The sequence below is a fragment of the Sabethes cyaneus genome, chromosome 2, assembly GCF_943734655.1.
Source record: "Sabethes cyaneus chromosome 2, idSabCyanKW18_F2, whole genome shotgun sequence".
Taxonomy (NCBI): domain Eukaryota; kingdom Metazoa; phylum Arthropoda; class Insecta; order Diptera; family Culicidae; genus Sabethes; species Sabethes cyaneus.
Genome location: NC_071354.1, coordinates 81,619,673 through 81,634,150, shown reverse-complemented (window position 1 = coordinate 81,634,150; position 14,478 = coordinate 81,619,673). Strand labels below are relative to the sequence as shown.

The 14,478-nt window shown below is 42.0% G+C and overlaps 1 protein-coding gene across 1 annotated transcript; it reads right to left on the bottom strand.

Moving 5' to 3' along the window:
• Positions 1–5,546: 5,546 nt before the first annotated feature.
• On the bottom strand, positions 5,547–11,906 carry LOC128735635 (uncharacterized). The gene has a single exon (XM_053830120.1). The coding sequence runs from the start codon at positions 11,904–11,906 to the stop codon at positions 5,547–5,549; it is 6,360 nt and encodes a 2,119-aa protein (XP_053686095.1).
• Between the last annotated feature and the right edge of the window lie 2,572 nt (positions 11,907–14,478).

Sequence of the window (14,478 nt, the reverse complement as noted above, 5' to 3'; positions counted from 1 at the left end):
AGTCAATTGGTCGAGGTTAAGTCAGACCAGACCAAAGCGAAATATTTAAAAAAGTTTGAGTAAACGACAGCAAATGATCAAGCTCCAAAGCTACATTTTACTTTAATCAGATTGCGTGAATATTCTATATGAGGAATTGGAGAGCGTTGGCCCTTAACCGAGTTACATGGAGAAACTTTGTTCAACAGGCTTTGTCTGAAGACGGCAAGCCACCTAAGTAAGTAAGTAAATGTTCTATATGGTAAGATGATTACGAACAACTCAAAGCTACTGTTATTTGTAGCAGATTTTGAATTTGTTATTCTCAAAACCAGAAATTTGTCTTTATTTGATTTGTGTTATAAATATGATTTAACAGAATAACACGAACATTTTATTTGATTGTTTTTAAACTGGTCCGTGACGATAATTATTTTTGCATGAAAATCAAAACTTGAGCTTCTTTTGAGAGTATTTGCTTTAAAAAATAGTCATTGGCATGATCACGTCGGTCTTACGTTGTTCGTTAGAGGACTTGAAGTTTATTTCAAGTTTTTGAAACAATAAAAGTAGTGTAAATTCTATTTCTTCTGTAAAAAGAAAAAGTAGATATCAAAGAATCTGATTTCCCATTTCCTCTGGTTTCATGATCATATAAACGGTACGGTGATACAGCATTTTACAATGGTAGCAGCTTTACGACAGTGCACTCATGAGACTGTTAGTGACTACAGTGAAATACCAAAAGTTTGTTAATTGTTTCTGTAATTGCTACCGGATTGGCACCGAAGGGTGTAGCTTTCGAAAGTAATAATTACATCACAAAGCATTATGTTGAAAGTTTTTAATTCCATTCTTAAAGCTGATCTGATTATGTATTAACGGCAAAGAACAAATTTCGTAGTCAATCAATTTTTATATCTGAGTCATCCTGTACTCTATAGACTGCCCCTAGCGTTACTAGCTAGTACAACAGTCGAAATGGCTCAAAGTTAGATTGAGCCGAATTAATTTCCTGTAGCAGCACAGAGGATAATACCGAACCGCCAAGATACTAACCATTGTTGATGTAAAAAAGCAAGCCAAAACGGCAAATTACCATTGCCGTTATTGCGAGCACTCTTGTGCCGTTTTGGTTAAAAACGAGTGCCTTGGTGGCTCTGGCGTATTCTACAGCCTACAGTTTTAGCAGTTGTATGACTACCGGAACTGGGGAAAGTACCGAAAAGAGTGGTAGATTAAATTAGGATATTTGCATTTGCGAAATCGAGCCAGTTTAGCTACGAAGCAGATTCCGGAAGATCACGAGCTGAACTCAAAATGAGAATGTTAGAGAGTGCTTGTCATTCATCCGCAGTGCCACCCGCCAATCTTTGTTGTCTGTTGTTTGTTAGAATCATCCTTAAATAGTGGAATTATGTTTAAAATCCTTCCAGCAGCAATGCGGTATCATTTCCCAAACAACATCTTCGAACTACTACCTTTTGAAACGTGGTACATTATTTTCGCTCTCGTCTACATTAATAACGTGATGCGCCACCGGTTTAGGCTTTTGTGCTCTTTTAGGGAAGTCCTCAAATGAAATAACAATACAGGAGCCAAAATCTGTTAAAAATTTCACAAAATTTCGTAACTCCTTTAATGTAAAATGTACAGGTCTATCTTTGATTGCAGCTATGCAAGGTTTTACCACAACACATAAGGTACTTAATAGTGGTATTTTCAATCAAATTCAACTTTCACTTATTTTCCATGAGAATAATAAAAATTTCTCGATCAAGATGCATTCAAAAAATAAATATTTTTGTTTATGCTTGTCGATTCGATTGAATTGATTGACGAATTGGAATTGGAGTCTCACCACAGTCAGTGTATTGCTAACACATCGACTGCATCTAAATGGCTGATTTCAACAACTATCGCACTGGCAAATACTGAAGAATATTTTGCGATCAACTTCAGCACAAAAACTAAACTAACGCCGTTCAACCTGCTCAAGCTCAAGCGAGCGTGCATAGAAGCAAAAACTGCTTGCTTCACTACCTGCGAACTGCATTATGTCAATGTGCATTCAGTCACGCATTGCTGCTGCACGTTTGTGAAAGTCACGGCGAAGCACAACGTGCTTACGCTGCGGTAGCCATTAGCTGTTTTTGTTTCCGAGTATCAAGACTGCACTCGAAGGATGCCGCTTCTGCAGTCCCGAATCAGACCGCACACGAAAGGATACGAAGCTTTGATAGCCAGTAAGACGATCCGGAACGGTCGCAGTGGAAGTTTAGAACGAGGTTTTTCATCGAGATATTCAAGGGAGCGGATTTGCCGTTATTTAAAAAACTTGTGAAGAACACTTGTACGATCGTTTAACTAAATGTGTACTCGTTATGGCCATTAGTTATTTTTAATATATCTTTAAGAAAAATCTATACACCTAATCAAGTTCGATGCAGGACTATTTTGACTATAACTTTTTATCTAGTTTATGTAAACGGTGCAATACCGCTGCAATTAAAATTGACGATTTTCAACCTTTACTAACTATGATTACAAGGTTGGATTTTATGCAGTATTTGCATTACATTTTTGTAACACTTGATAAAGTGCGTTAAAAAATAACCATGCGTCTTCTTTTTTCGAGTCGATGAGGGCGCTCTTTACACTACCAACTGGATCAGAATGGAAAATTGAAAAGAAACTTGATTAGCCTCCGAAACTTTTTGAGATAGCCCTTTTTTGTACGCTAGAAGGGCATTAGGTTATAATAGCCCTGCAGTGTCTAAAAGTCGTTTTTGCGATATAATTCATAGTAAGAGTCTTGTTTCGGGTATGAAATGGGGTACGAAACGGATCACAATCGGCATCAGACACGGCAAAGAACAAGGAAAAGAATAATGGTTAACAATTGGAAACTCGGAAACTGGAAAGTCCGAACTCCTGATGAACCGGAACGAGTTGGATTTTTGCTCGAGAATTACATCGACTTAGAGTGGAGATCGCTGCTATTCAGGAAGTCGGATAGCTAAAATACGGAGAAAAGGAGCTTCGTATAGTAAACGGACCCGATTGCAGGCACTTTTCCATGTACCATATCTACTACAGTTGAAAATCAGTAATGCAAATGCGCAGATCACGAAGGAACAATTCTTCCGTCCTGTCAATGAAATCTGTCGACCGATGATAACAGTCTGAGGCTAATCAACTTTGCAGCAGCCAGAGGTGCAGCCATTTGAAGCACCTATGTCTGAATATTCGAAAACACACCTGGAGAGTCTAGCTCCCTGATCGATCATGTCCCGATCGATGTCATCGATGTATGACCTTTTCAGGGACCAAAGATCGACCTTGATTGCTATCTTTTTACACGGTCATTTTGACTATAAATGTGCACGTTTATAGTTACCATGACTTTCAATATATGTCTTGTGATAGAAATGTCTATTTTTACCATTCTTATCCCAGAGCTGACTGCGTGATAGCTGCACAGTGGTCAAATTTTGAAAAAAAGCGGACATTAGCAATTGGTTAAAAAATGCGTAATTAATAAATGCGAAAAAAAACAAAGTGAATTTTTTAATCGAGCAAAAAAAATATGGACTTTTGGCATTTTTATTTTAAGTTTAAACGTGAAAACCAAATCTATTCTTGCTTTTAATATATACGTTGTTAATTTATGCAAACATCTACGAAAAAAAGACAAAAACGAAAGAAAATTTTTTTGGCCGATTTTCGGAAATTCCGCTGTTTGAATTTCCATTTCTATTTCATGCTAGAAGTGTTAACTCAACTCGTACACTAATTTTTTAAGTTTTTCAGGCTGTAGAGCCCGCAGAAAATTGATTTTATAAAAAAATTTAACTCATATCCTACAAATTATTTTTTTGCCCCCCGATTTTTCAAGCCAATTTTCCAGGGGGGGGGGATGGTGACAAAAACTTTTAAATTGATTTGCAATGGCCTAATTCCAAAAAATTTTTTTTTGTTCAAAAAGTTACAGAACATACTAAACTTTGCTGAATACATTAACCAACATTAAGAGATAGATCTTACTGGTTGCGAAATACAATGATGTGTTAAAAAGGAGCGCTTAAAAATCAATTATGCTCAATTACTTTGCACACGATATTTTACTGCTTTCGAGTGTTCTACAAAGTTATTTAGTATGCTTAAATGCACATTTTCACTGAAGACTGTTTGTCGCTAGGACGCATATTTAATAAGTTATAAAAATGGAAAAAAAAATTTGCGATTTTCAATTTTTTTTTATTTCGAGCAGCTTCGCACAAACCAGACAACCATTAGGTGAAAGTACTATATTTTATCTATAAAAAAATATTTCCATCAGGAGCACTCCAAAGGAATCTCAGAAAAATCAATTGAAAAATGTGTTATTTTTTGATAAAATTTTTTATAACTCATTAAATATGCATCTTCGTGAAAAACAGTCTTCAGAGAAAATATGTATTTTAGCATACTGAATAACTTTGTAGAATATTTGAAAGCAATAAAAAAATGGTGTGCAAAGTTATTGAGCATAATTGATTTTTAAGTGCTCCTTTTTGGCACATCATTATATTTCGCAACCAGTAAGAGATAGATAGTTACTATTTTCAGCAAAATTTCTTGTTTTAGTATAAATTTTTTATGTTACCAAACGTTACTAAAGATCCGTAAACGTCGATTTGCACCATCGACATTTTTGCCAAACGTTCGGCTGTTGAAATTTCGCCAAAATTTTGCCGAATTCGGTACTTATTTTTAAGTGTGTATCACCCTAACAGGTGAATTCACGGTCACCCTAATAGTTCAGAAAGATGCGCTATATTTTATTATTGAACTTCTCCGAAGACACCACCCTTAACAAATTACGCATTTTTAACCAATTGCTAATGTCCGCGTTCTTTCTAAATTTGACCACTGTGAGCTGGTGTGATGCCGAGTGGCCAGAGAGTGACATATGAGCTGAACCGGGCCAGCCTGAATAGAGGAAGGTAGGGGAAAAGGAGGGTATTCCCATCACGCTACTTATTTCGGCATACATTACCTTTTTTGGCTACACATTCCCAAATAAAAACTTTGCCGCTATACAACAATACTGAAACGAATGTAGCACTCATAGGCTTTAATATGTTATAACTAGTGTTCGGATCAGAGCAAACACTGTTTTGTTAGCAGCAAAGTATTATGCAGCTTCAAACTGTAATTTTAATTTTAATTAACTCTTTAACAATTTATATAAATTTTCTATTCAACTTACATTCAGTGTTTCAGTAAACTTTTCTTCCTCTTTCGCTCAAATCTACTTTACTGTAACTCTTTCTCGTCTATACTTTCAAACTATAAATTTCCAACTTCTTCCTTCCTTTATCTGTATCTCAAGAAATTTAAACTAGTTCAGTTACATATTATAGTTAGTATTTTAAGCCCACTTACAACTTTCGCCAGCACAATTCCACGTTTTAGCTTTAGTTATATCAAAATACTCAGCTGTCAAACCGTCAACCGTCGTCTGGCCTAGAGCTCGGAACGCACACTCACGTCAAGCCTTTACAGTGGTCCCAGTTCCAATTTTACTGTGAACATCCCCCCACCCGTGTGGTTTCGGGAACTAGGTCAGTCATCTGGCTCGTTCCTTCGTTCTTATCTGCATGTACTTCCAGCAGAGCCAGTTTAACAGCAGGTCGCCATAGTAACCCATCCTTGACTTGAACCAGCGCACGCCGGACTTGACCGTCTGCACCTTTCACCGCTTCTATGACTCGTCCTCTAGCCCACCCGTTCCTCCGAGTGTCGTCTACCACCACGACTAAATCTCCAGGCTCGAGCGGCTTCACTGGATGAAACCACTTCGTACGTCTAGTGATCGTAGGAATATACTCCTTTATCCATCTTTCCCAAAATAGATCTATCAGGCATTGCGCCAATTTCCAGCTATCTCGAAGGGTACCTCCTTCATACTCCAAGTGACTTATTGGTTGCTTGATTCCTTGTGATCCGTATAGAAGGAAGTGATTTGGTGTTAGAGCCTCTTGTTGTTCGGTATCTAGGGGAATATAAGTTAGAGGTCTGCTATTGACGATCGATTCCGCTTCTAATGCTACCGTCTCCAAAATTTCGTCACTAGCCATTGCCTTCATCGCTGTCTTTACGGATCGCACTAGCCGCTCCCACGAACCTCCCATGTGTGGTGCAGACGGTGGGTTGAAATGCCAAGAAGTTTGAGCATTAGTAAATGTCACCGCACATTCTTCGCCAATTTTCTTTAACTGCGCTTCTAAAATGTTGCTCGCCCCTGCGAAGTTAGTCCCGTTGTCGGACATGAATGACTGAGGAGCGCCTCGACGAGCAACAAATCTCCTGATAGCAAGGATACAAGAGTGTGCCGACAAACTATAGGCAACTTCCAAGTGCACCGCACGTATTGTCAGGCATGTAAATAAGACTATCCAGCGTTTCACCAGGCTGCGCCCTTGTTTGACCAGGATTGGTCCGAAATAGTCAATCCCTGTGTGTGTAAACGGTTTAATGAAGGGCGTAAGCCTTTCTGTTGGCAACGGTGCCATCATCGGGTACTTAGGCACAGCCTTGTAGACGTGACAGTACTGACAGTTCTGGGAAACTTGTTTAATGACGCGCCGCAATGACGAAATTTGATATTTCTGCCTCATTTCGTTGCACACCGTTTCATTATTGCCGTGAAGAAAGCGACGGTGATAGCTGTCGACAAGCAATAACGTTAGGTAGTGGTTTTTCGGTAGTATGATGGGATGGGCAACTCGTAGATGCTTACTTGCTGCAGCTACAACTCTGCTATTCATTTTTATCACCCCATACTCGTCCAGAAAAGGCGACAACTTATACATTGAATTCGATTTCGCCAACTGTAGCGAATTTTCGGCTCCGTTTCCCTTATTGTGTTTTAATATCCGTAGTTCTTCGTAATATACCTCTGCCTGCACTATTTTCCACAATCGATTCTCGGCCTGGAAAAGCTCTTCGCTGGTGAGTGGTCCAGACACTACTTCTTTTCGAAACCGCTTCACTGATCTCAGCAAAAATGCTACAGTACGCAGGAGCCTCTCCCATTTGGAGAAACGATTTAATTGTAAGAGCGGCTGACTGACGACAGAACCATGCACGTAGAGATGTGCAGGTCGTAGCTCCTCGTCCGTATAGACGTTTTGCTTTTGTACGGGCCATTGGCTCTCAGGAAGGAACAAGAAGCTTGGTCCTGCGAACCATCGGCTTGTGGGGTCGAAACTAGGGCCATTTCCCCATTTGGTCGCATCATCGGCAACATTTAGCTTTGAGGGCACGTACCTCCATTCGTCGACGTTTGTCAGAGTCAATATCTCCCCTACTCTACAGGATACATACTGGTGATATCGACGACTGTCTGACCGAAGCCACGAAAGAACCGTGGAAGAGTCGGACCACAGGTACCGCTGCCGTATAGGCAAAGTCATAGCGGAGCAAACACTATCTAGTAGACGACTACCTATCATCGCAGCCTGCAATTCCATACGAGGGATTGAGAGTGGTTTTAACGGAACCACCTTTGTTTTTGCCGCCACCAAGGCGCACCGTACAAAGTCTCCATCTTCGATCCGCAAATATGCCACGCAAGCACTCGCGTTCTCACTTCCATCTACGAACATGTGAATCTGCATATTCGTCAGTTGCTTTCCATCTACACCTCCGAAGAAACATCGAGGAACTTGCACTTGTTCCAGTTGCAACAACATATAACCCCATCTGCGCCATTCATACACTAACTCTTCCGGAATGCACTCGTCCCAGTTTGTACCAGATTTCCACACATTCTGCATGATAATTTTCCCGCCTACAGTGAAATGAGCTACGAATCCTAAAGGGTCAAACAGTGTCATAATCGTTCTCAGTACTTGGCGCTTCGTTGGCACGACTTCACTCTCAATGAGCTTTCGAATGTCTGCATGACCTCCGATGTCAAACGTAAAGACGTCTAGTGACGGCTGCCATACCAACCCGAGCACTCTTTCCACATGTTTGGGTTTCTCCAAATTCATGGTTTTGCTGCATGGTTCCCTCGACTCCCCCAGACGGTCCAATACCTCCGGGGCATTGGAAGAGAAATTTCTAATCTCGAATCCGGCCTGCTGGTGAACGTACTGCACATCCCGAACTAATTCCACTGCTTCATCTGCTGTATCGACGCTATCCAGAAAATCATCTACGTAATGCGCATTGATAATCGCTTCGGAAGCTTTCGGGTATGATTTTTCCCATACTCGAGCGTTCATATTCTTGATATATTGTGCTGAGCATGGTGAGCACGTCGCTCCGAAAGTTGCTACATCCATCACATAAATTTGTGGTGCTTCCGCTGGATACTTCCGCCACAGAAAGCGTTGAAATTGCTTATCCTGTTCCCGGATGCGAATTTGGTGGAACATTTCACGAATATCTCCACATACCCCAACATTGCGCATACTGAACCGCATTAAAACGTCCGTCAACGATGTCAACATATCAGGCCCCTTGAGCAGCATATCATTGAAGGACATCCCACCAGCTCGTGCGGCAGCATCCCAGATTAACCGTATTTTTCCTGGTTTCTTCGGGTTCTGAACTATCCCCAGCGGTAGGTACCAAGATTTACCAGGCTTTGTGGATTTCAGCTCCTTTTCGGTGATTTGATGAGCGTACCCTTTCTGCTCATACAACGTGACCTGTTCCTGAACACTTTTATAGAGCTCTGGATTCTTGCTAAGCTTTCTCTCCAGAGAAACCAATCTTCGAAGAGCCATCGAGTAACTATCAGGCACAACGGGATCCTCCTGCCTCCAGAGTAATCCCGTCTCATACCGGTCGCCAACGTGCTTAGTGGTCGCTTCAAGTACTTTGCGAGCTTTCAATTCACTTTCCGGTGTAAGATCCCTTGTCACGACGGCTTCTTCAACTAAAAAGAATTGTCGCATCCGCTCATGAAGCTCCCGATTGTTAAGGTCGTCATGAAATTCTAGTCGCTCTACTAAATCCGCTTTTTTCGAAGTCTTACCGAACACGCACCAACCTAGTCGTGTCTTAGCTCCAATCAGATCGTGGTCTTTCCCTTCTCGTACCTTCAGCGTCGTTAAAAGACGGGCATGCTCCACACCAATTATCATGGATGGAATCGCGTTTGAATAACTGCGGATAGGGAGGCCTTTCAAGTGCGGATACATATTTGTAAGTTCCTCGTACTGTAATGTTTGCGGTGGCAGCTTCAATGCGCTTACTGTGCGTACGTTATTAAGGTTATACTGTTTCAGCCCCATCTGCCCCGAAACCGATACACTGATTCGCTTGGAATTTGTCTCTTCGCGCGTTACGTCGCCAGTCCAGCTTAGAAGAAGTGTGTCGACTGGACCTGTGATTCCTAATTCTGCCACGATGTTATCTTCAATAAGTGTAGCTGAGGAACCATCGTCTAAGAAAGCGAAGATATTAATTTTCCGGTTATTTGCGTGGATGGTAACCGGAAGATATCGAAAAAGTGAATGGGGAACGGACGCGTGATGGTTGTGATGAGAGGTTTCACTTGTGATTCTATCTGGCTTGCCCGATGATATCACATTGCCAGAGTGCAAGAGCTCATGGTGACGAATGCGGCATCCATATACTCCACATTCCTTTCCCGACCGACAAGGCCACCTTCGGTGCGGGATAAGACACATCTTACAGAGCCCCTTCAGTCTTACAATTTTCCATCGACCGTCGACACCCAGTTCTTTAAACTCTTCGCAATTCATTATCACATGGTCTAATTTGCTACAGCAGCAGCAACCTTTCTTTCCCGATATTTGATCTTCGGTCTCTCCTCGATCTTCCATTGCCGCATGTGCATGCAGGCACAACTTTTGCTTATCACGATTCTTAGCTTTCACGACAGGATCATCTATTATCTCTGGGATGGTTACATCAGACGCCGTTTGAACTATTTCAGACATGAATTCCCCGAACGTCGCCAGGTTGACTACGGATTTCGATCGCTTATAGACAGACCACTGCATCTTCAATTGCGATGGCATTTTTTCCACGAGTTCTTGTAATAGCATGGGATTACAAAGGTGGTCTTGCAGGTTGGACATGATCATATGATCCACCGCGTCCCGAACCGCCAGGCCGAAGTTAATGAGCGAGGGTAAATTGTCACTCTTAGGTGGAGAGACTGCGCGCACCTTTTGCAGTACCGTGTGAATAAGAATCTCCGGTCGACCATACAGTTGTCGTAGCGTTTCCATGACCGACGGCACTGATTCCGGTATCAGCAGGCGGCATCTAACTGAGTCTAGTGCCTGCCCCTTTAAGCTTCTTTGTAGTCTTGAGAGATTTTCTGCGTTTGTGAAACCACATGTTTCCGTACTGTTTCGGAAGGAACTATAAAAGAGTGGCCACTCACGTGGATCACCGGAGAACGAGGGTAGTTCTCGCGGAATGACTTGGCGTGCTGCTATTTGCGCTGTGGAAGGTCCCTGTATGCTCTGGGTATTTGAGGTAACGGCAGTACTCATCCTAGGATACGAATACAATTGTGGATAGCTTGGAATAACACCGGCTGACTGTAACACTGGATTGCACTGGGACATAGCCACACTGTACGTTGACTGCATAGAGACAGAAGTTGAAACCTGAGATGGTAATCCTGTGCCATACACAACATTATGATTAGGCACGTTTGCTTCAAGAGACGTTAGTCCCACACCACGCGAGTTGTTATTAACTGCAGGGGGTACGAGAGACGGCAGTTCTCCCCCATAAAGAGGGTTGGTAATGGAATGAGGGATCGTAACTCTAGGAGCACTATGAACTGAGCTTATATTCCAGGACATGTTTGCTGTTACTGGATTTGTTGAAGAGATATTGAATATATCGACCGCACATTGCGGTACGCTTGGCGGAGGCATTGCGGGCGAGGGACTTTTGTATGGTACGTTTTGATTCAACTGTGACTGATTAAAACTAGTAGTAGCCATTATCGGTGCCAAAGTAACGTGAGTTAGTAAATTACCTTGTGAACTAACGGTACTAGCTATCGGTATATCAGTTTTACTTAATTGTAAACTACCACTAGTGGTTAGAACTACATTAGATACTGTACTTGAAATTCCAACGGATACGGGAACATTCGGCGATTGCATTAATAGAATGGAAGATTCTGCGTAAGACTGCGTAAGGACGTCTGGAGGTTGCGTCATTATTGTACCAGATACACCAGTGGTCACCGGCGTAGGTGTCGATTGGGTTATAGTTGCTGGGATTTCAAACGCACTACAAATAACGTGCCCTGGCTGATTTGCCCGCGGCGTGGAACTGGACTGCGGAATCAATGATGAACCGTCGGGTTCTTCAGATTGCTTCGACGTACTTGGGCCAGAAGTAACGGGTTGTTGGATTTCACTGACTATCTGTGCCGATTGCACCACTGGTGGATGATCTATTAACCACTGCTGTAGCCTGTCACGGGTTGCTCGAATAGAAGGCCCACTTTTCCTGCTCCCTACTTCACTACTTTCCGCGATCATTTGAAGCTCCGCCTTCTCCCTCAGGTACCTTTCGTCTTCTGCTGCCCTGCGCTTTCGCATTTCATCCTCTTCAGAGATGCGTTTTTGCCGGATCGCGTCCTCCTCTGCTTGCTGCTTCAGTCTCAGTTCACGCTGTTCCTCTATCAACTGTAGTTGAATCTCCGCCCGTCTAGATCGGCTACTTGTGTGCGAACTAGCAACTGAATGGCGACTTACTGCATCGCCTTTACAATTGTCGCATTTCCAGCTTCGATCCGAGTTGGCGATGGAATCACTTACACCTACACATCCGAAGTGTGCCCAAGCAGAACAAGAGTCACAGCCAACCATGTTGTCGGCAGAATCTTGTTGATCGCATTTGATACAATGTCCGGTACCGTCCATCGCGTTAACTTTTCAATGATCCGAACGTTAGTAAACCTTCGATTACAGTGAATTTTGAAGTTTGTTCGGATCAGAGCAAACACTGTTTTGTTAGCAGCAAAGTATTATGCAGCTTCAAACTGTAATTTTAATTTTAATTAACTCTTTAACAATTTATATAAATTTTCTATTCAACTTACATTCAGTGTTTCAGTAAACTTTTCTTCCTCTTTCGCTCAAATCTACTTTACTGTAACTCTTTCTCGTCTATACTTTCAAACTATAAATTTCCAACTTCTTCCTTCCTTTATCTGTATCTCAAGAAATTTAAACTAGTTCAGTTACATATTATAGTTAGTATTTTAAGCCCACTTACAACTTTCGCCAGCACAATTCCACGTTTTAGCTTTAGTTATATCAAAATACTCAGCTGTCAAACCGTCAACCGTCGTCTGGCCTAGAGCTCGGAACGCACACTCACGTCAAGCCTTTACAGTGGTCCCAGTTCCAATTTTACTGTGAACAACTAGTTTCATAAAAATGAAGTAGTTTGCTTAATTTTATTCAATAAACATCAAAACCACTGTTTTTCCACTAGCACGTAACCAGGCTGAAAAAATCAGTAGCAATCGCTTACGCGTATCCGCTCTTGATGATGGTTTGAAAAACACACAATTATGATCACGTTTACTTACTCTAGAAACTAAACAGCTGTGAATATGCTATCACAGAACAATTCTACTTCTTTTTATCACGGAAGAACACAAAAATTCCCCTCTGATATGAAAATATAAATCAATTTTCATTCACTAGCCATTAGCAGCATTTTGTTTTTAATTCCAGCATATGGTGCGTTATTTACACTACTACCAATATATGTGCTGACATATCTGGTATTTGAGTGAACTGGCGCTACTGTATATGAACGATTCAATGATACACTAGCGCCAGCAGCAAGCTGTTGTCACTGCAAAACTACTTATCTTCAATGAGCCCGGAATGTAGGCAATAGCGAGAAGTTATCCATCGGTCTCTCTTTTCTTGTCTCTTTTGATCTGTTTTTGAAAAGCATTTAATCGCTGTGCTAACTATTTCGGCCTGTCGGATTTAAAAAACACAGACACCACTATAGAAAATGGGTTCAATTTAGCCGCAGCAACTTAATCATTTCTCGCGACTATAACTCAAATTCAGTAGCATTTTATTAAGACCAAAATACACGCCGATATTCAGTAAATATTATTCTATCAACTGGTATAAAAATCTTGTCTCGAATAAATATAGTTTCAACGTAGTTCCTGAATATTGTTCAGGCTACCGCTTAATGGGCTAGAAATACCCACCCGTACCCTATAGAGAGACTAGAGTTGCGTAAAAAAGAACACCCCCTGCAAGAAAGAACAGACATGGTGAGGTTTTTAATCCGAGACTTGCCATGGCCGACTGTCGACAACGCTTTAAACTAAATTGGATAAACCCTATTTGATTCTGCGGACTTCCTTACACAAAATTAGTTGGTTTTTGAGTTTTATTTTCTCAAAGCCTTACTTGGTATAGTCCAATAAGTGTAAGAAAATGTTAAAAATAGAGGAGAATGAGCAAAATTGAGCACTTCCCGATGACAAACAGGAAAGGGGTTGGCCCCACGCGATTCTCCGGAAAATTTTACACAACAAAACCTATATTTTATCAGTCGGCGGGTCGTATCTTTGTTACGCCCGTGTTTGGTTCGTTTTTCACAAAGTTCGCTGTTTTAAGTGCAAGGGCTTTGGTATTGGGGCATGAAAATGTAAAGCCTCCGTTCGGTCCAAGTTGCGCAGGCGATGTGGTGAGGAAAACCATTTCGCGAATAGGTGTACCAAACCACTCAGATGCCTTATCTGCGCAGCAGAAGCAGGTAATAAGCTAAGCATGTCACTGGTGAACCATGTCCGTCCCTCAAGAGGGCTACAAAGAGGTAAGGTCAATCAATCACTGCGAAACGGCACAACAGTTGTTCTAGTAATCGAGGTGCGATGTTGCCATTATCGCGAAACCCTACTGTGTCCCTCGGGGCAACGGTTTCTGGGTGACGGACTAGAGTCCAATGGCAGCGATCGCTGTCTTGGGTAAAAGGTGGTATCGAACGACCTAGAAGGATACGTGATCGCTGTTGTCATTGGCGTCTACATCTGCAGCTGCTATGATTCGCCTAGATTGATACCGGAGCAGTTCGACCAGATGCTAGATACGACGAGCTCACGGTATTGCATGTCGGTCTTCATTGGAGGCGACTTCAATGCCTGGGTGTCAGACATAGGGGGCAAAGTTTACTTGAAACTTTGTCTATGTTTGACGTAAGTTGAACTGGAGGGTGTTCGATGAGTACACGCATTGCGATCAGCAAGCTATACGGTACAAGACTGACCGACGGAAGCCACCGTCCCAAAGGCTGGAAGTGGAAGATGAAAGCCTTCGGTAAAGACCTATTCGTGGAAGCACTCACCTTACTGGTAATCTGCTGACCAACGCCCTAACGAGAGCATGTGACACAACCATACCCAAGACACGTACAGCTAACGAACGGTCGTCGCTCGGTATACTGGCGGAATAG